The following is a 21,281-nucleotide window of genomic DNA, read 5'->3' as shown; positions in this document are numbered from 1 at the left end:
GAGAAGAGACATGGTTATCGATGGTTTTCACGGCGGCCATGTTGGAGGACTTTAACAAAAGAATTGTCAAAGAATTCTTTTGTTATATCCTCCAACATGGCCACCGTGTCTTTTGTTATTTAATTCTCTTGGGAATGGTTGAAAGCCATCAATATAAGTAGAAAATCCGTTAAACCACGAATGTAGTGGACACTGAAAATTCCATATTCGTTTTTTATTTGCTACATTTGAACTGGAATTATGTCAAATTTAACTTCAAAAAGAAAGCTTTATTTTCCTGTTTTTAAAGTTACAACATATTTTACTAACATATGTGTAAAAGATAAGTTTGCTTATTCAAATACTTTTAGAACGTAGAGTTTAGTTGAATAGTTTTGAATCTTTCTTCTGCATTTTCTATCTGTTCGTGGCTGAAATAAGACTAAGATTTTACAGGACGCGAGCTGGTGGAGTAGCCGTTAATGGTCCTGTAACAGTGGTAAGTACCAGATGAAGACTAAGCTACTAAATGTTTCAGAAAACACGTTGTTCTCGATGATTTGAGAGTCATCAAAACGCGCAGCCAGAGTAAATCAAGGAAGCGATGTAACGAGAGGGATGGTCTCGAGCATCAGTTAGGAATCTCGACGGTATAAACCTCTACTCCTTCATCCATTACTCCTCTTCACCAATGCACGACAAACAAGATAGGGTTCGATGCGCTGTGGATCGTCTTTCTCTGAAAGATACAGACATCTTCCATTTGGGCTCCCGGTGGATGAATCCGAGGTCTAACCACGTCCGGTAACCAAGTAGACGTTCTTCAACAACCGGCATGACAGCAGCGGTTGCGAATCCCCGGGAGGCAGTATCGGCCCCTCCGGTCCCACATAAACATACGGGAAACGCAGAACACACAAACTTGCCGGGGGCAGAGATATCCCTGTGCCGATCCCCGGATGAAAAATCGGACACGGTGGGGCAGAGGGTTGGACCCGCGGGTTTAGGGACACAAGGACCGGTGAATCTGGCGTTGCTACGTAGATGCGGGCAAGCTGAGCGAGAAGAGGTTTGGATGACCGACAGGGGCATGGGAAATATAATGGCATATCCATGGTAACCAACTTGTGAGCTGACTCCTTCACGTGACCGGAAGTGGTAGCTTTGACCATTTTATCCGGGCCAGAACAAATAAACCTACGAGTATAACAAGTATTACAAATTGATCAACTACGAGGATAACATTAATGAGATAAGGATACCCGACTTACCTATGTCCCCTAGGACATTCGTACTCATTCCCGATATATGCCCGTACTGTTGGTGGTCCCGTATCCCGCGCGTTTCTTCCTCGAGATCTCGTAGATCCGCCACTGGTTGCTCCTTTAGCGACATTTTGAGAAACCACCATTTGAGTTGTGTTTGCTTTCATATCCGCACACTGTCTCTGACTGTAAGAGAGAGCCTGGTGTAGAGGAAGTGATGGTGTACTTCCGGCTAAAGAAGGAAGTTCATTGGGTGCAGGCCAAGCTTCGCTTGATGTTGTTTTAGTGCTAAAGAGCTTTCCCTGACTGTCAAACTGACTCGTCTGATCAGTGTGGCTCTCATTGGACAGCGGAATATCCCAAACCAATAGAAAGTTACTTCCGGGAAAAAATCCTGGCTGTTCCAGTCCCTTGGCAGGCTGATAAGAGGACAGGCTACCCAGTCTGCATAGCGACCACGAAGGAAATAGCGGCAAAACTCCTTCTGATGATTGGTCAGTCAACATGGTATGTAAAAATGCCTGCTCGTTACCAAGCTTTTTTACCGAGGCAATTACGTCACCAACATTAGTGTGAGGTTCCACAGTACTCAATGGTTCTTCTGAGCCAGCAGTACTGATTTCCCCACCCATACCTACTGACGTCACACTTTTGTACTCATTCCCAGTCCCTTCGTGTGACATGGTATCGAGGATAGAATGAAATCCACCTAAGCTGAAAAGGGAGCTGGAACTTTGACCATGACTTCCGGTATGTACGTGACTTCCGGACGATTCCTTGGAGTCTCTTGACATCAAAGCAGATTTTGGAATGGGAATAATACCACTCACGTGCTGCGATGATACGGCTAGTACCTCCTCTGTTATGTCCCCCCCGGAATTCTCTTCATGGACTGGAGGACTTTTATCCTCAGTGGCCATTTCCAGGAGGGGTTCGTCTACGTGACTTTCAGCATCTTTTAAAGATAATTCTGGAACTTTCGACAGTGAAAAACTGGGATGACAAGGAAAGATAAGATGTAGAAGATATGCGCAGCACTTGTCCTCCAAAACTTTAAAGAAATCGTAGTTCGCCGTCTGAAAATGAAAGAAAGACAGTAATCTTAAGGTTGTATGGGCCTCCTGTGGTGTGTTGTCATATGTCCTACCCGTATGTCAAATGGATCGTCTCTGTGTTCCTGTGTTCTACCGCAATTACAAGCGCACAAGCTTGTGATGCGACTCGAATGAGGCTTGCAAGGGATGGTGCCGTCTTCCTTGGATTTCTCTGATAGGCGTTCACCAATATCCTCAGGAACCTTGTGGTACTAATAAAAACAGAATATAATGGTTACTTGTCACACCCCAGGGTCCCCGGTGACTCTACAGATAAAATTCATCCCAGTACAAAGGGTGTTTATCTGAATAAGTGTCCAAGGGTCACCGGTGACACTACGGTCTTTCCCTGGCACAGGTGTTTCAAAAGTGCTCGTCAAAATGATAAAGTGGATTTTCTTACAGGATAGACACAGTGCCTGCCCGTCAAGCTTCGCTCCTCACAGAGTTGTCTACCATTCGTCCAAATCTGCAAGAAAAAAAATTAAGTTTTCGCTTTGTGCCTCCTAACATTCCCCACCCCTACCCCCGACCCCTGTTTCAATTTGCTGCAAGGGAATTCCTAACTGTGAACTAAGAACCAGTCGAGAAGTGTGACCATTAGGGGAGGTGATCTCGGAGAGCGTGACCGCTCAATAAGAAGGGGGTCATTTCTAAAAACGTTTTAGGATTCATCTCCCCATTAGTATGAATAATCTGGGTAATTTTGTGGGAGCGCGACCTTATTGAGCGTGACAACTGGGAAGCTTGACCTTCTTAACAAGGGCTCTTATAGACCTGGGTAACTTGCGTGCAACGGCTCGTTAAAAGGGTCTTACTAATGACCTTGTTGCATTCTTCCTGTAGCTGTGCAGCATAGAGTTCATATGCTGGTCCTCTGGCATGTAGAGCAAAGACATGAAGAGCTTGAGAAAGCTGTGACATTCAGAAGAAAAGAAGGGCGTTAGCTACATATGTTTTAATCCCCAAATCGATCCGCAATACTGAGCTGGGAACATAATGGATGATCTTAGGGGTGTAATGGCTGGGGGAATCGTTGATCCTGGGGGGCCTAATGATGGGTAGCGTAGACCACCCTTGCCACCTAAATTTTATAAACAAATGTCCATGCAAAGCAAATGCTTTTCACATTGCCTTACCTGACTGAGGTGAATATTTTTTGTATAATGAGATGGTAGATTTTCTAGGTAAGTACTACTGGCTAACGGCAGCACTTTGCGGCAACGCCTGTTGATAAATGAACAGATCTTTAAATACCAGCAATTTACGCAATGGATCTAGAACGAGAAAGGACGGAGAGGAGAGGAGAGGTGTTCACACTATACAGGGTACTAACACAATAGATCCAAGGAGGAGAGGAGAGAAGAAAGAGGTGTTCATACTATACAGCAACTTACCCCTCAGAAAATTTCATGTCGAGGTCAAGCTGAGAGGCCATGGTCTTGAATGGTGGTAATACATCGGTAGCTGTTCCCATATAAAACTCATATAATGACAGACACACTTGAGCCCATTGACGACATTTGGGTACCTAGTAACATATGAATGTATGAATGACTTCACTACATGTGTCTACTTAGAACTGGGTACCTCAAAGACTTTTTTCCATTCCCATACCACCAGTTTTATACCATAACTGCCACTAATCAGGCTGTCCATTTTTATTGTTATGTCCTACCTCTATGTGAATCCCATTCATCCCTCAGTTACCGTATCTTTACCACCATCCCTACATGTCCCTACCTCTACATGAGTCCCCCTTCGTCCCTCAGCGATCCTATCTCTACCGTCATCCCTTCATGTCCCTACCTCAACATGAGTCCCCCTTCGTCCCTCAGCGACCCCATCTCTACCACCATCCCTACATGTCCCTACCTCTACATGAGTCCCCCTTCGTCCCTCAGCGACCCTATCTCTACCGTCATCCCTTCATGTCCCTACCTCTACATGAGTCCCCCTTCGTCCCTCAGCGACCCCATCTCTACCACCATCCCTACATGTCCCTACCTCTACATGAGTCCCCCTTCGTCCCTCAGCGACCCCATCTCTACCGTCATCCCTTCATGTCCCTACCTCTACATGAGTCCCCTTTCGTCCCTCAGCTACCCCATCTCTACCATTATCCCTACATGTCCCTACCTCTACATGAATCCCCCTTCGTCCCTCAGCGACCCCATCTCTACCACCATCCCTACATGTCCCTACCTGTACATGAGTCCCCCTTCGTCCCTCAGCAACCCCATCTCTACCGTCATCCCTTCATGTCCCTACCTCTACATGAGTCCCCCTTCGTCCCTCGGCTACCCCATCTCTGCCAGCATCTCCTGTCATCAGATTGTCTATCTGTTGTTTCAGATAGTCTTTAAACAATATTTCCTCTGAGAGAGTCTCAGTATTTATGTCTTTAGGTGAGGTTCGGGGCTTGAATACTCCATTGTCCTTCAGTAACATGCTTGATTCAGCTAGGGTATGCAAAAGAAACAAACAAAAGGGGTGTTAGTGGCGTAGATCAGTGTAGATAAGTAAATCCCTTATAATAGGTTATTGATGATTATCTTCGGGACTTAAACCTCAATGAAACTACTAGAACTTTTATACCTCAGACTCTGCCTATCCCTTTGAAATTCCAATCCCCTTCCATGGGGAAGTTATGAATATTTTTTCTGGAACTACACAATGTGCCCCCCCCCCTTACACTCTCCCCACATATATCCTCCACAGGCCTTGGAAATTTCAATTTCCCTCTATGTGGGAGGTATGGATATTATATAAAACTACACAATGTGCAATTCTTTTAAAAACCCTCCCCACCACTTGGAAATTCCAATACACTCACTCACCCCATTGTGACTTTATGGCTGGCATAGCAAGCTTGTTTAACATGATGCTTACAGGATCGAAGGTAGATGAACTTGGTTCCACATGTACAAATGAGTGACCAGAACTCACAGTAAACAATGAGCTAGAACTGAGAGTTACAAGACAAACATAATAAATGAATATTTTTAATATAGTGCAACAATTTTAACTGGGACCACACAGCTGAGAATCAAGAGTGGTGCTAGCAGTGGTGCACTTTACTCTCCTCTCTTGGGACCCATGAGGTTCAGTTTCTGTTCCTGTCTCTCTCCTGATTTGAGGGTTTTCTTCAGGTTTTCTGGTTTCTCTCCCTCCACATATCCCAAAATGCTAAGTTCCAATTCCAAACAAGGAGTTTGTAAGCAAAGAAGGGAGATACCATCATTTATACAAGTTTCAACAAACCTCAAGCTGCCTAAAAGTCTTGCTTTCCTCATCAGATGGTAGATCTGATCTTGTAAAGCATTCTGGAGATTCCTCTGAGAGTTATTGACCTAGATTTGATATGAAAAATTATAGTAAAGTTCAACAAATCCTGAATAATTTAATGCATGTTCTAATGAAACGGATTGAATATAATTGTTGCACTTAATAAGTAATAATGTGAAGTTGTTAATATATATAGTGCATTTATTGTCTCAATGTGTTTTACGTTTTTATGAGCAGTGGAGGACTTTACAGGCTGTATAAGGTGCTATTATCATCCGTGCGGCTTACAATCGTGAGTGAATAATTGAATGAATAATGATTTTTTTGCCACAAAAAATTCTAAACTTTTACCTGAGTTTTTACTTTAGCTCTACTTGCATATGTGTCTTTGTGCGACGTAGTCTAAAACAGGACAACCAACATTATTTCAAATAAACAGGAATTATAAAATGTATCTGTTATAAATCTCACATTCTGATTGATCGTAAGCCTGTGCAAACAAAATGAGAGTGTACACTATTTCATCATTGATGTCCAAAATAACTGTAATTCTAATTTTCATTTTATATTTTAAAAAAACGTCCTTTTTTCATGAGGGTAGCACTTATTAGCCAGTGGCTAACAAACCTCTGGCTCTCATTCCGTGATCAAATAAGAATTTAGTAGTTGATTTTTGCGGAGGGAGGAAAACTGGAGAACCTGGAAAACCCTTGAAGCACAGGAGAGAACCAACAAACAACTCTATTCATATACAACACGGAACCCGGTGGGACTCGAGCTCACGTCGCATTGATGAGAGGTGAGTGCTCACACTGCTATGCCACCTGTGCTTTTTAGAAACAAAAAACTTGCTTGCTAGGGGTTTGACAGAAAACTCAAGAATAATAATTGTCCAGAAGCACTCCCCTTTACATCCTGCTTCTCCTAGCTAGCATGACAGTTTCAAAAAGTTTTAAAATTTTCAGGACATGACATTGTTTTACTTACTGTTGCAGTTGGGTCCAATGCAGAAAATGGAACAATCTGAAAAATAAATCGATGGATTTTTATTATTCAAAGTCAGATACATATCATTTATTTTCTTAATGCAATAGCCAGTTTACTAATTGTGGTATGATAACATTTTGGATGAGGGACAGGAAAACCAAGCTAGAGTCCATCATAGAAAAAAATTTGTAGCAAGAAATGGCACAGGAAACAAACACTATATTTAATAAAAAAAGATAACACTAACTTGTTTAAAGGAGCATATAAGTCTAGGTATACAGGGTCGTCCTGTTTGCCGCCAGATCTCAGGTAGACCGTCTACACCACTTAGACATTGGGATATTTGTGGCAACAGTTGATGCCTTGGAAAGAAAATACTTATTAGGATTATATTAATAAATAATATAAATAAATAAATAAATAAATAGTCAGTTGTTACAAAACAAGTTATTACCTTGTGGATGCAAGTGTTCTAAAGAGCCTGATATAACCAAGGTCAAAGGTTGTTGAGGGATGTATCATCTGTCAAAAAAGTACCACATATTACATCAACTAATTCTCAGTCTCTCTTTTTTATTTCTTTATTTTTTCTATATTTGTATTGTTTCAAGGGCACGGGAAGACAGGTAGAGTGGGAGTTAGAGCACATTAAAACCCAACCTTCACCCATCTCCTCAAATACACCCGATTCAAATATAAGAGGTAAGCCTTTTCCATCCTTTGTTCAAACATGAACCTTTCCTTTAAGACACGGCACATGTTGGTTTCAAAGGTCATTTAAGACATGGCCAACATACCCTTATTGATCATGGTCCCACATTTTCCCATTACAGACCACATTGTCGCTCCCTAGAGTATCATTTCTTTGTTTAACAGTTACGCATGAGAAGATACAGGAATATGGATACAAGTCAAACAAAGAATCTGATTATCAATTGAAAGAAATGTGGTCTGTAATGGGAAAACATTACAAGTAAAGAGGTGTGTAACTGATGTGTTACAGACAGCTGTGAACATCAACCAACCAGCATAATGTGTGAGACAGAAAACATGAATAACATAGCACACGCATGGTAGTATTCCTGGTTCTTCCAGTATCGATGAGACTCCTAAACAAAAGAACAACAAATAAAATTTAATCAATACGTATAAAATATGACTTGGGCTACCTGTGGTACCCCAAAGGAAACCCAACATCTAGAAATAGCCGGCTGTGTGAATGTACTTACAGAATTTGAACATCCAGAAGATGCTTGTTCACAGAGGAGTGCCAGTCTTGAAGCGTCAAAGAGTGAATCTAGATGAAGGTATACGATGCTTTGCTCTATGTCATGGTATACTTCAATATCACACTATAGCGAAGAAAAGGAAAAATGAAATGAGAAAGAAAAAGCAAAATGAAGATTGACATTTATTTGTTTAAAATCATTCAATTGACATTTATTCAGCTCAATCAATATGCTCATCTCAATATTTTTTTTCCTGTTACATACCAACTGACTAGCCCAATCACCCATGAACTCCCTCCTTCGCCATCCGTCCATCCATCCATCCATCCATCCATCCATCCATCCATCCATCCATCCATCCACACAAATATCCATCCATCCATCCATCCATCCACACAAATATCCATCCATCCATCCATCTGTCTGTCCGTCCGTCCATGCATTCGTCCATCCGTCCGTCGTCCACCCATCCGTCCATGCATCCATCCATGCATCTTTCCATGCATCAATCCATGCATCCGTCCATGCATCTGTCCATGCATCCATCCATGCATGCATCCATGCATCCATGCATCTATGCATCCATCCATTTATCTAATCCATCCATCCATTTATCCAATCCATCCATCTGTTGGTCCGTCTGTCTGTCCACACAAATATTCATTCATCTATCCACACAAATATTCATTCATCTATCCACACAAATATTCATTCATCTAACCATTCCTTTGTTTGTTTATTCATCAACCTACTATCATACTTACAGGAGATACAGAACTGCTGGATGATTTCGAGAATTTATTGACAAACCCAAGCTACAAAAATAAATGAACATCTGTAAGAACCATGCACAGAGCATAACAGGGGGAGGGAAGGAGGAGGGAAGGAGGAGGGGAAGGGAAGGGAAGGCGGAGGGAAGGGAAGGGAAGGGGGAGAGAAGGGAAGGGAAGGGGGAGGGAAGGGAAGGGGGAGCGAAGGGGAAGCAAAGGGGGAGGGAGGGGGCAAAGGCAATTTATGTTTACGTTCATATTTTTTGTCCAATGAAACTAGTAATCAAGCCTACAATCCAAGGTAATAAAATAATAATATTGAAATAATTGTGAATTAAAAAACTCCTTTGCCTTGCTTTTTGTCTGGCCATATGCCCACAGTCAAACACTATAATACTTATAAGACTTTTGGTCCATAAAAGGTTTGCCTTGCAAATAAGTGAATATAATCAATATTGGTTATAGTGAAAGCATGCTAAAGTTCTAAAACATATTTTTGTTTTTGAGTTCTACAATTTAGGAGATTGTTTAATTTAGAAACGTCTGGAACCAAGTGTTGATGGAATGCACTGGATGAAAAAGTCATGAAACAAAAAATTAATAATCAAGAAATTTTAAACTTTTAAAAGGGCATACCTAACCTTAGTGTGTTGTAAAAACTTGCCCAGTCATCACAATTTGAATTATACTTCTAGTTTCTGAATTATGAGAGTTTTTTAATTTTGGAAAATCCGGAACCGAGCATGGTGGAATGGACTGGACTTCGGTGAACTGGATCGTACGGATCAAAAAGGGTTTATTGCACGGAATTTGCAGCGTTTTTGTTATGAATTTGATTTCTATATTCATAACTAGTGATAATATGCTAGAATTTTGTAAAAAATCAAACTTTGAAAAAAATTTTTTGAAAACAAAATACTGGATCTTGGATAGTATAAAAGCAGAATAGGATCTTTGACCATTCTGTTCCAGACATGACATTCAATCCAAAAACTAAATTTTCTTGATATCTTACGACAACCATTTCATTTCGAACAAGTATTTTTGAGGTAAAATTGGATTCTTCACTGACACTTGAAAAGGCATTTGGGCTCTGGTGAACAAGAAAGATGGCAGACAAAAGGTCATGGATGCAGCAAAAACAAAGCCTTGATTTTCTTTTGCATTCCTTATGTCTCCAAACTATTATTCTCAGATTGATACCAGATATTCAAAGTCATAGATATACAACAGTCAAACACATTAGAATGAAAAAAACCAGAACCAAGTGTTGATGGAATGCACTGGATATCAGTTGACTGGATCTAAGGTTTCCAAAAAAAAAAAAAAAAAAAAAAAAAAAAAAAACATTTTAACTTTTGAAAGGCCATATCTAATCTTAGTGAATAGCAAAAGCATTCCCACTTATCACAATTTGAATTATGCTTCTAGTTTCTGAATTATGAGAGTTTTTTAATTTTGGAAAATTCGGAACCAAGCATAGATGGAATGGATTGGACGTCGGTGTGCTGGATTGTGCGGATCGAAAACGGTTTTTTACACCGAATTTGTGGCTTTTCTTTGTTGAATTTTATTTCTATATTTATAACTAATGATAATATAGAAGAATTTTGTAAAAAAATCAATATTTTAAAAAAAATTTTGTTCCATATTGGGAAAACATATTCCTAGACTTCTGATAGTATAGAAGCAGAATAGGATACTTGGCCATTCTGTTTCAGACATGATATTCAATCAAAAAACTAAATGTTTAGATTTTTAAATCAAAATTTTTTGACATATTTATATGTCAAAAAATTTTGGGCATAATACTGGATCTTGGATTGCATTAAAATTTTGCTCATTGTCTGGCTATGACCTAAAGTCAAACATCATAATAAAATTTTTAGCTTAGGACTTTCATGAGTTACTAAGATCATTAAAGGAGTGTGGATTGGATATGTTTGTGGGCTGGTTTTACAGTTTCAACATGTAGTTTTAACTGATGTCATTGATAAACTGTCAACCACTTTCATCCATATCGACATGTAACACTTTTATCTATATCGAGATACTTTTTTGTATATATTTGCTCAATGTCTTCCTAGCATTTGACTTAAATATTATTTTCTGGGGATGCTTATAGGAATCAAATAAAAGCTTCTTGTGTTTCGCTTTTGGTGGGTTTAGATGAGTACCAGAGGTGCACCCTGCTATTGAAACAGCAAAAACTTAAGCAAGAATAAGTAACTTCTGAACCCCACGTTAGTACTATCCAAATTATTTATCCAGTTAATCATTTATTTGGACAGGCTTCTTGTATGTCAATAGGTCAATACTGCAAAAAACTCTTTTCTATAAATTTATTGCACATGAAACTGCAACGAATAGGCTCAAGGATATTCTGCTTTGTTATAAAGTCTGCCACACCTTTTTTTTAATTGTAAAGAAAAAGGAAAAGAAATGCTGCTTTTGTACTACAAGACTCTCTACAAAAGATATTTACAATTAATTAGCTACACTCCCAGGGGGGTACTCCACCAGAATTTGGGTAGGGGTGTTTCGCTGGGATTCTGAAAGGGGTACCCTGTTTATGACAAAAAAACCCAAATTTGTAGACCCTGTTCATGACAAGAGATATAATTAATTGCACTGAGTTCCTGTTTCAATTATCATGTCATCTCGCGTATCGTTTTTTTACAACCATAATAACCAGTTTCAATCAATACGAAAGTAGAATCCCTGAATATGACAGGAAACTCAGGAAGAACTTGGAACTTGAGTGAAATTGCATACCCTGTTTATGACAAAAAGCTCGAAAAACCATACCCTGTTCAGCGGATCATCCCCAGTATAGTCCATATATGGGAGTACCCCCCTCGGGGCTACACTGTACATGTTACCTTGAATAAATCTTTCTCTATAGCAGAGTTAATATGGCGGGCTTTACACTTGTGGCCAAAACTACCTTTACCAATGATACCAATTACACATACTTTATCGTCAGCAAAGCTAAAGGCAGAAAATAAAACGCAAAATCAATCATCAGAAAATACATTTTATACAAAGGGACACAACAATTTGTGTGGGTTTTAGGGCCAAAAGTATAAGTTTTATTATGAGACTAACAAAACAAAATAGAAGCTAAGCATCTATGTTAGTTATTTAATTGTTTATCGTTGAGAAATCGTTTACCTTTCAGTGGAATTTATCAGCGTTTGGAAAAATTCAAGACTTGCTTTAGAAACTGCTCTGTCCGCCATGTTTTTCCTGTTGTTATCACGGGGGTCCTGTGGTTTATACAGGTAGCCCAAACCCAAAAACAAAATTCTCTTCTTTTGGCAAACTTTCGAAAATATTTTAGCTTTTTTAGAAGACAACAGCAACAAAAATAAAAACAAAAAATAGGGCAAATGAAATAATACAGAAAAGAAGAAGGAAAAGAAAAGAAAAGAAAAAATCAAATGAAGTAGAAAGAAATGAAATTGGAATTGTAAATTTGGAAAGAATAATGGGAAGAAACTGAAAGAAGCTGGAAGAAAGAATGAACGAAAGAAATAAAGAGAAAAAAGAAAGCGAGAATTCGTGAGAAGGCGACTGGGAAAGCTTTTAAACAGCTGGTTGTGAGAAGCCTGAGTCTAGTACATGCTGGTCCCATATTCCACCTCATGTAAGAGGTCTTACATCATTCTTGCTGCACGTGAACCATTTTCCAACATGGCGGACAAGTTTCAAGAATTTGCAGGAAGACTTGGTAAAGCTCCACGAGGCGTAGGGACAGGCTTTAAATTCCTGGCCGCTGCTGCTTTAGCTGCCTATGGAATCAAAGAATCCATTTTCACAGGTAAAATTGAGATCAAACTCTAAATCTTGTTTCAAAATTGGAGATTTGATTTTGGTGTATGACATTCTCTTCGAACATTGCATAAGATTGATATTATTATCCGTAATTGTACCTCTACTCTTCTTGTAATTTTAATCGTCCTATGTTTTACAATAAGTATTTGTGTGCGAAGAATTCCATGTAGAATTTTTACACGACTTTAACGAACACAGTACCCCTTATAGTCTATTCAGCTTATATCCCACTAGATATCAGTTTGACAATTCGCTTATATTCTCTTGGGTAATAGAACATTTTAATTTAAAGAAATAAAGCTGGAAAAGTTTGATAATTGTATTAAATCATGCGCATTGATCATGACCTACACTTCACTTTAGCTACACCAGTGCAGAGCACTCCATGGGACAGCTGGTGATGGGGATGTGGATTTTGTTCAGTATCATAAAATCCTACTAGACCTTAGTAAACAAACTGAAATTCGTTAATTGTGTTTATTGCATTTTCTAGTTGATGGTGGTCATCGTGCTATCATTTTTAGCAGAATAGGAGGGATACAGGACACTATCTACACGGAGGGGCTGCATTTCAGGTGATTATGGGGATAGTGGAGAGAATCAAATGATGATGATGGTGATGTTAGTGATTGTGTTGGTGGAGGTGATGATGGAAGTTTAACATCATGATTATGATAGTGATAATAGATAATTATTTTATAACTAGGATTCCATGGTTTCAATATCCCATTATTTACGATATCCGATCAAGGCCAAGAAAGATCGTATCCCCAACAGGAAGCAAAGGTATTTTTACTCTGATTGACTCTATTTACTGAGTGAATACCATTGACAATCACTTCTTAACAGTGAATGAAAATTGTTAATCACCTATGTGCTTTCTTATTTTTTGTTCAGACTTGCAAATGGTCAACATCGGCCTGCGTGTTCTAGCCCGTCCAGAAGCAAGCAAGCTTCCACCTTTGTATCAAAGGCTTGGTCTTGATTACGATGAAAGAGTTTTGCCTTCCATTATGAACGAGGTAAGATAAAATATCCTTGTGTTAAGTGGTTGAGAAGTTCTCTATGATATGTGCTTTATGCATCTCTTGACATTCTCTCTTCCATGTCTTTAAGTTGTACATCTCTTGTGCATTATTTCAGGTGTTGAAAAGTGTTGTAGCTCAGTTTAATGCTTCTCAACTGATCACCATGCGTCAACAGGTAAGGAACAGTTTTTGTGTAGCATGGGTGGCGTTCATGGCTAACACATCATCTTTCACCGATGTGAGTCCACTGGGTCGGGTCGCTGGTTTGAGCCCTGCGGTCCCGCATGTGAATTGAGTTTGGGTATGAGGGTTTTCTTCGGGTTCTCCAGTTCCCACCCTCTGTTAAAATCAACCTGTGAGTTGAGCGTTGTATGCATAGAATATTGAATGTAGTGGTAGCGAAAAGTGTCCCCAATTAGTGCAAAAGCACTAGAATGACTACAGTAGACACTTAAATAAAAGTGATTTATTTATAAGATTTAAGCAGTTTTTGTCTTCCAAATAAAATAAAGGTATCTGGAGTTTTGACTTGTGCCAAAAGACATTACTCTACTCAGATGTTTGTAAATTTGCTGGAAAGAAACCAAAGCCTCTAATAATATACTGTGTTGATGAAAAGGTAAATTATACACCGTGAATTATATACCTTCCTTGCTCTTCCTTGCTCTTTTACTCCGACGAATCACTAGCGTCCGAAACTTCAGTAAGTTTTTTTCATCTTTTCATGGTGTATAATTTACCCTTCGATCATTACTGTTTTATTACAAAACACCGATGCAGCTCACACTAGTTTTTAGCTAGTTATATCTTAATATACTGTGTGATACTTAGAGTTGCAAAATTTGTGTTTTAGGTCAGTTTGCTGATAAGAAGACAACTAGTAGAAAGAGGAAAAGACTTCCATATCATCTTGGATGATGTTTCCATTGTAAGTTGAAAATTCTTACCCTAGTGTTGCTCACCCCTCCCTCCTTAAATTTAGAAAGCCTGACAGCGAGGCATTGTTTTTGTTACAGACTGATTTAAGTTTTGGTAAAGAGTATGAGAGAGCCATTGAATCAAAACAAGTTGGTAAGTACAAGAAACATTTTTATGTTACATGATATATTTTGAAGTCCATGATTAGTTCTAGCAGTTCTCACTATAATGCAAACTTGGTAGCTGCAAGCTGCACCCTCAAATAATGTTTGAAATACGAGTTGCTGTATTCTATTGGGGTTCAAAATCCTAGTGGAATTTCAAATGCTGAGGCATAGCCGATGAGGATTTTGAAACCCAAATAGAATACAGTGATGAGTATTTGACACGACATCTTATACTCTTTTTGTTATGTTTGTTTTTATTTCAAAGTACTAGAACTTTGAAATGGGTGCGGTCGTATTTGATGGGGGTTTCAAACTACTTCACGTGGTACAAATATGAAACCCTGGTTGGTCGATGAGTTTATGAGTTATTATTTAGTTTATTGCTTCTGTCAATTAAATGTATCCAGTCATTACCTTTGGTATTTTTGACTAGTGTCAATGAAAAACCAAATTCCAATGGGAAACTTCCGACAACTGAGTTCCCATGACAATACTGATCTTACTATTTCATTTATTTCTTGTTCTTTAGCTCAACAAGAGGCTCAGAGAGCCCAGTTTGCTGTAGAGAAAGCAAGACAAGAGAGACAACAGAAGATTGTACAGGCAGAGGGAGAAGCACAAGCTGCCAAACTGATATCCTTTACTTACTTACTGTACATTGTAGCAACATTATATCTTTTTGAGGATTGTTTTCTTTTGCCCTCTCCTGATAGAAATTTTTCTATTGGAGTGGATAAGAAAGATGTTCACTCAAATCATGAGAAATTCCTTTTAAGTCAGTTCTAAATTTATTTTCAATGGGAATATTTTTCAAGGAGGGAGAGGGGGGTTGCGATGGGGTGTTGTGTTGTGGTAGTCCACACCTTGGTTATCTGAAGCAGTTTCCTCTTTATCAAATTTACTCTGTATTTTGTATTGAAAGGAGAAGCTTATAGACCAATTAATGCAAAACTGATTTTTTAAAAGTTTGACTTCAATTTTTCCTTGACATTATTAACCTTGGAGAGGCTTTAAAGGACAATCCTGGATATCTCAGACTAAGGAAAATCCGTGCTGCACAAAAAATTGCTAGAACGGTAAATATATTATTCTACAATAACGACTACCTTTTGTTGACGGATAATCTCAACTGCAATAGGCCTTTTTTGAGTTTGAAAAACAGGATGCATTCTGGTCTAGCTTGGGTATAAGCAACACCATATAAGGCATAATGAAAAATATATATCGTATTGAAGCAAGACCACGATGCACTATCTCAGAGGGGTTCTCTGTCATTGATCTTTTATCATTGCAGATAATCTTACATCTTTTTTTCCTATATTTAGATTTCGGCATCTGCAAACCCAGTCTACTTGGATGCTAATGCATTAATGCTCAACCTCAGGCTAAAAGATGAATTTGATGAGTAAGTTGACATATTATAATAAGTATTGTTTTCAGGAAATAATCCAATTTCTCAATGGACTTGCCTTCTTTGTCAATACCATCTAATAATAAATCTTGATAGTTTACAAGCTCACAGTCCATACTAATAGAATCTTACATTTTATATCTCCACAGCTCTATTTTCTCCAAGAAAAACGATGACTAAATAAGGCTGCCTGACATGATATTTGAATTTATTTTGCAAGAAAAAAAATGTAATCAAAATCTGGTTACAGTCTTAGGGAAAGTAACATAGAGAAAAACAGTTCTTGTTCCAAAAAAATGGAAATTTATTCAGTAAATGATTAGGTTTTCATAGCATTACTACTTTGAATCCTGTGTAAAGGAAAATGGTTTGTTTGTCAAATAAAATCACACTCTAACTTTATTGGTTATATATTGATTTAATAGATACTCTTATGCATGGTAATGCGAAGTTTTTCCATTACAGACTACATGTCATTTTCTAGAGTGTCATTTCTTTGTTTAACAGTTGCATGCAAGAAGACACATAAAGGATACAACTCAAACTAGGAATCTTGTACCACACTGTACCACAACAAATTATTATAACGTGTATTGTCTATTATTGCAATATTCCCCTTCACAGTTCCAGGTGCCATCTTGAAAGGTAGCTGCGCCTTTGCATCAAAGCAAGACAGACAGTGAGCTTACAGTGATAGAGACAAGTGAATAATAATTGTTCAAGGTGTTAAAAAGGTCTCTATCATTGCAAGCTCACCGTTTGTCTTGCTTTGATGCAAAGCCACAGCTACCTTTTAAGATGGCACAGGGAAATGGGAAAGGGACTATTGCCTTACAAGTTAGAATTGTCAAATCTAGGCAGACTTTTTTATCCTGCAATTTGTCTTTAGGGAAAAGTGGAATGAAGTCTGTCTTCTAGATCAATTACTAATGTACAACCTACAAATATTTAAAACCACAACTTCTTAAAAGACGATGAAGTAACCAAGTCTGTCCTGCAGACTTTAAGCTTATGTAATGTTCTAACAATAAAAGTAAAAATATAGCCCTACTACCACCCCCATGGAAAAGTAGTAGTCTCTCCATACAGGCTCTCCACGCTCAAAATACCCTTCCTATTCTTTCTGTTAGTGTTCGTCCTTACTCTGACACACTTCTACTCAACACACTTAAATTCTTCAAAATTCTTGTAATCCAACTACAAAAAGGTCCTTTTAGAATACCGGTCATTTTGATTTCAATGCAAGTATTATCATCAGGTTAAACAAGCAGAACTTGTGCTACAGTTGTCCCAACACTACTGCGTCTTGTACTCATAGGAACAACTGCAACCCACTTGTTGGTCTCTGGATCATATTTTTCGATACTGTTCAAGCTAGAACTGCCATCATTGCCACCAACTGCAAATAACAGTTTGTTTAATACAGCTAAGTCATGGGTGCTTCGACGTACACCCATTGGCGCTAACGACATCCAGGTGTGGGTTGTTGGATCGTATCTTTCCATTGTATTCAAGCAGGATGCACCATCATTTCCACCTGGTGTTAGAAATAATAATTATTGTTAAGTATTGTTAAAATCTAATAGTGCTACAAACTTGAGTCCTGAATATCTCGGGTAGACACGTCTCCACCCCAGTGACCCCCATTGAATCCTAGTAAATCATCAAGTAATCTCAACCTTGTTTTAAGAGGGCACTTTTTGCCTAGTGGCTAACAAATCCGCAACCCTCATTCCATGATTGAATTGGAATTTAGAAGTCGACTTTTGCGGAGGGAGGAAAACTGGGGAACACCGATAAATCCCCAAGCAATTTTATTGAAATCCGTTGGTGAATTTGGGGATCAAACCCATGAACACAGCAGTGAGGGACAGCAAGTTTAAGGCATGCAGTAGCAGTATGCAACAAATAGTACATGCTTGCTGATGACTTATACTGTACTAACCCACGACATAGAGGAAGTCATTGAGAACAGCCACTCCAGCACTGCTCCGTCTACTAGACATGTTAGCAACTGGCTTCCATTTGTTTGTTAAAGGGTCAAAACACTCTACCGTGTTCAAGTGAGCACTGCCGTCATAACCACCAACTGCGTAAATAATACCTCGAACAACACCAACGCGAACATACCGCCTGTGAAGAACATGTCAATTATTATAAATCTGCATATTATGATTACTATCCTGGCCATTCCCTTATGACTGCCCTGATGACCGCCATCCGGCCAGTTGACTCGGCTGCTTGAGCATAGGACTTTAGTGTGGGACTGGCTGTGGTTCGAGTCCCAGCTGGACCAACACTCGAGGTCTTAAAATAACTGAGTTCAGAGGTGCTGCCTTTGTAATACAAATGGTAAGACTATAATGGCTTAGATGACCACATAAAATGGCAGTCCTTTCTCTCCACACTACCTTCACCTTACATCGGAGAAACGTAAAAGAACCATTGAGGACATGGCAGTGATCACCCTCAGTGTCTGGCCTTTACTAATGATTTATTAATGGATTGATTGTGGGATGGGAATTGGGGTATTAAGAGGTGGGAAATTGGTACTTAACGGGGCCCTGTATCCTGTTATGCAGCATCAGCTTGTGGGCAAAATCTCAAATAGTAATGAGACAGATTATTTGCCAATTATACCTTTCTCCCAATCCCCACTCAATGTCTCTTTTCTCTTTCCACTCTGACATAAGTTATGTGTTTCCACAGGCTTAACAGACTAGGGATCTGTGAGTCTGGATAAGATTCCTGTGGTTTGATGTTCCTTGAACTTTATGAATTTACATCAAGGTAAATTCAAGTAAATTTAAAAACTTCAACAAACCAAACCATAGGGATCCCATCCTAACCCACTCATACTAAGTCTTAGTCTGATAAGCTTGTGGTATTTTTTTATATTGTTGGTGTAAAATTGCTCCCTCCCACTTAGGTGTATACACAAAGTGAGCCCCAAGAGACAAGATAACTTTGCCACCTACAAGTATATAATGACCTAATAATTATTTTATAATTATTAATGCAGCATTGATGTGTCTACCTTCGTACGCTCATGGCAGCTACTGAAGTCCACTGATCCGTCAGAGGGTCATACCTTTCTGTACTGTTAAGACATGATGCCCCATCATACCCCCCTATAGCATATATTAGACCATTGACAACAGCAACTCCAAGACAACTGCGTCGAGTACCCATCGGTGTCACTGGTGACCATTGGTTCTCTTGGGGGAAGTAGCACTCGACTGTTGCAAGGTCATTACACCCATCATACCCTCCTACTGCATATACTCTACTGTCTATAACACCTATTCCAACCCTAGATCGTTTTGTCGACATGGGTGCAATCATGCACCATCTCTCCATCCGAGGATCATAACACTCACATTCACTGTGGATTGCAAACAAGCTACCTCCTCCAATTGCAAACAGGATTGGCACTTGTCCTTGAGGGTTGCGCGGCTTTGTCCTTGGACTTTGTAACATATTTCTTTTTTCTGGTAATAAGTGGTATTTCATTGCTTCTATTAGAAGGTCCTTACAGTCCTGATTAAATCTTATAATATCTTCTGTTTCTACTCTTGTCATTAGGCATTCTCTTGATAGTAAAGCTAGTCTAATGTGAGGCAACAGTTGATGTATTAAGCTCTTTCTATGATCTTTATCGTGATTAACCCATGTAATAACTGCATTGTATACTTGCTCCTCGCTTTTAACATTGATATCATCACTCGAGATCAGCTCAAATACTTGGTTTACATCCAAGAGTAAAAACTCTTCAGTCTGACAAACATCAACAAAATGGTTCAGAGCAAATCTGTGAGAGGAATCCAACAACTCTTTACAAACATGAGCATCTGCGAAAGAGCGAATCCCAAGACAGTTTGAAGGATGAAGTTGATTCTTAAGAAACTCACAGCAGGCTTCTCTAACGCTATTCAGCTGAAGAAGACAAGAAGCAGGAAGAAGAGACTGAACGTTCTCTTCAGTAACCGTAATTCTGGCTGTGTAAGCAAACTCAACCATCATCTCCATAGCATCTGGATCGACTCCTTGTAAAGTGACTTCCCCTTGTCGGCTCTCAAGAAGTTCACTAGTAAACATAGCGTGAAAATAAGGGCAACACGAAGCCAGGACAAGCCTATGGGCAGCAATCCTTCGCTCTCCAACAACAAGAAGGACGTCACAAAGTTCAGAGTTGACTTTCATTCTCTTCATCGCTTTGAACGCATCTTCAGTGTGTGTGGACGAGAAATGAGATATAAAATCCACTTGATTGTCTTGTTTGAGGGTCTGGCGGAGATTTTCCATGATGAATTGTTGAATAAATCCCTAAAAATTCTTGATGTCTGTTGTAATCATATAGCTTATGTTTATCAACAACTCAATTATTTTTGTTGAATGTAAAGCTTTTGAGCGGCAGTCACGGAATTAAACCTCCAATTAAGTAACATGGACTACGAAATAAGGCCTATATAGCCTTTATATTCAAGTTTGTGATGATATTTTTGCTTTAAAAAATAAATGTTTTAGTCAAATATTTTGTCCTGGTTTCAGTGCTAGTCCCAAGTTACTACCGGTTGGAGGAGGGAAACTAGTGACGAGTGTACTTTAATTTTCCACAGGGAGACCAGAACTTAAAGAACTGATCTTATTTTATTTATTTTTTGTTCGTTTTTCTATTTCAATGAAAGCAAAGAAAGTACGAGGCTGCCTCATTAGCTGTCCTCTCACTATCAAGCAGACCGCAGACCGGCGAGAAAAGAAAGGCTACATAGTTAAGCGAGTAAAACTGGAATTTTACTTTACTTTCTCTTCAGCCACACCCTTGGCGGCACGCGTTATTTTTTTACTTTGAACTGAGAAAGTAAATGAATTGACGCATTTGTGGTTCAAAACAAATGTAATTCTTAATTAAGAAAAATTGTAACGGAACAACAATGGTCACCAGTTGATCTGAGAAAATCAGTTTTAGCCAATCACAAGCGAGAAAAATCGCAAAATCATGAGGTGTCACTTTTCCCTTAATTGAAATCATGGATTTCCAAGTCACCAAATGGAAGAAAGAAGACGTCGCTTTTAAACTGCTATCACGATAATTAATAAGATTTAATATTTTTCACGTTTTTATTTGTTTATCAATAACGTTTTCATTTTTCATGGGTCAATTTTTCTCAGGCTTTATAACGAGCCGAAAGATATTATTACTTTGTGAGGAAACTTCAGTTTGCAGTAACGTCATTTGTAAGTCACTATCTCAGATCATCTGCAACGAAACTAATTAACTTGATTGATCAGTTTCATCCCTAGCAAC

At 38.9% G+C, this 21,281-nt stretch overlaps 3 protein-coding genes across 3 annotated transcripts; 1 reads left to right on the top strand and 2 right to left on the bottom strand.

Annotated features, from left to right (window-relative positions):
* Nucleotides 1-199: 199 nt before the first annotated feature.
* LOC116300142 (nonsense-mediated mRNA decay factor SMG8) lies at nucleotides 200-11,866 on the bottom strand. The gene is made up of 19 exons (XM_089029841.1): nucleotides 11,787-11,866; nucleotides 11,495-11,603; nucleotides 8,607-8,657; nucleotides 7,843-7,965; nucleotides 7,639-7,722; nucleotides 7,068-7,135; nucleotides 6,861-6,975; nucleotides 6,614-6,649; nucleotides 5,978-6,028; nucleotides 5,603-5,691; nucleotides 5,179-5,306; nucleotides 4,610-4,800; nucleotides 3,736-3,869; nucleotides 3,478-3,565; nucleotides 3,164-3,253; nucleotides 2,742-2,807; nucleotides 2,392-2,550; nucleotides 1,251-2,320; nucleotides 200-1,176 (listed from the first exon to the last, which is right to left on the bottom strand). The coding sequence occupies exons 1-19, from the start codon at nucleotides 11,852-11,854 to the stop codon at nucleotides 771-773; spliced, it is 3,126 nt and encodes a 1,041-aa protein (XP_088885967.1). The 5' UTR covers nucleotides 11,855-11,866; the 3' UTR covers nucleotides 200-770.
* A 430-nt stretch (nucleotides 11,867-12,296) lies between these two features.
* Nucleotides 12,297-16,375, top strand: LOC116300145 (prohibitin-2). The gene is made up of 11 exons (XM_031708932.2): nucleotides 12,297-12,435; nucleotides 12,943-13,024; nucleotides 13,156-13,235; nucleotides 13,347-13,471; nucleotides 13,593-13,652; nucleotides 14,331-14,405; nucleotides 14,494-14,548; nucleotides 15,092-15,195; nucleotides 15,561-15,638; nucleotides 15,888-15,967; nucleotides 16,123-16,375. Exons 1-11 carry the CDS (start codon nucleotides 12,309-12,311, stop codon nucleotides 16,151-16,153), a joined length of 897 nt encoding a protein of 298 aa, XP_031564792.2. The 5' UTR covers nucleotides 12,297-12,308; the 3' UTR covers nucleotides 16,154-16,375.
* Nucleotides 16,372-20,535, bottom strand: LOC116300144 (kelch-like protein 17). The gene is made up of 3 exons (XM_031708931.2): nucleotides 19,011-20,535; nucleotides 17,919-18,106; nucleotides 16,372-17,510 (listed from the first exon to the last, which is right to left on the bottom strand). The coding sequence occupies exons 1-3, from the start codon at nucleotides 20,276-20,278 to the stop codon at nucleotides 17,233-17,235; spliced, it is 1,734 nt and encodes a 577-aa protein (XP_031564791.2). The 5' UTR covers nucleotides 20,279-20,535; the 3' UTR covers nucleotides 16,372-17,232.
* Between the last annotated feature and the right edge of the window lie 746 nt (nucleotides 20,536-21,281).

Source organism: Actinia tenebrosa, unplaced genomic scaffold (genome assembly GCF_029948245.1).
Source record: "Actinia tenebrosa isolate PJP-AT-01 unplaced genomic scaffold, QUT_ActTen_1.0 PGA_scaffold14__42_contigs__length_11649687, whole genome shotgun sequence".
NCBI classification, from domain to species: Eukaryota; Metazoa; Cnidaria; class Anthozoa; order Actiniaria; family Actiniidae; genus Actinia; species Actinia tenebrosa.
This window is presented reverse-complemented; position numbering and strand designations above follow the sequence as displayed.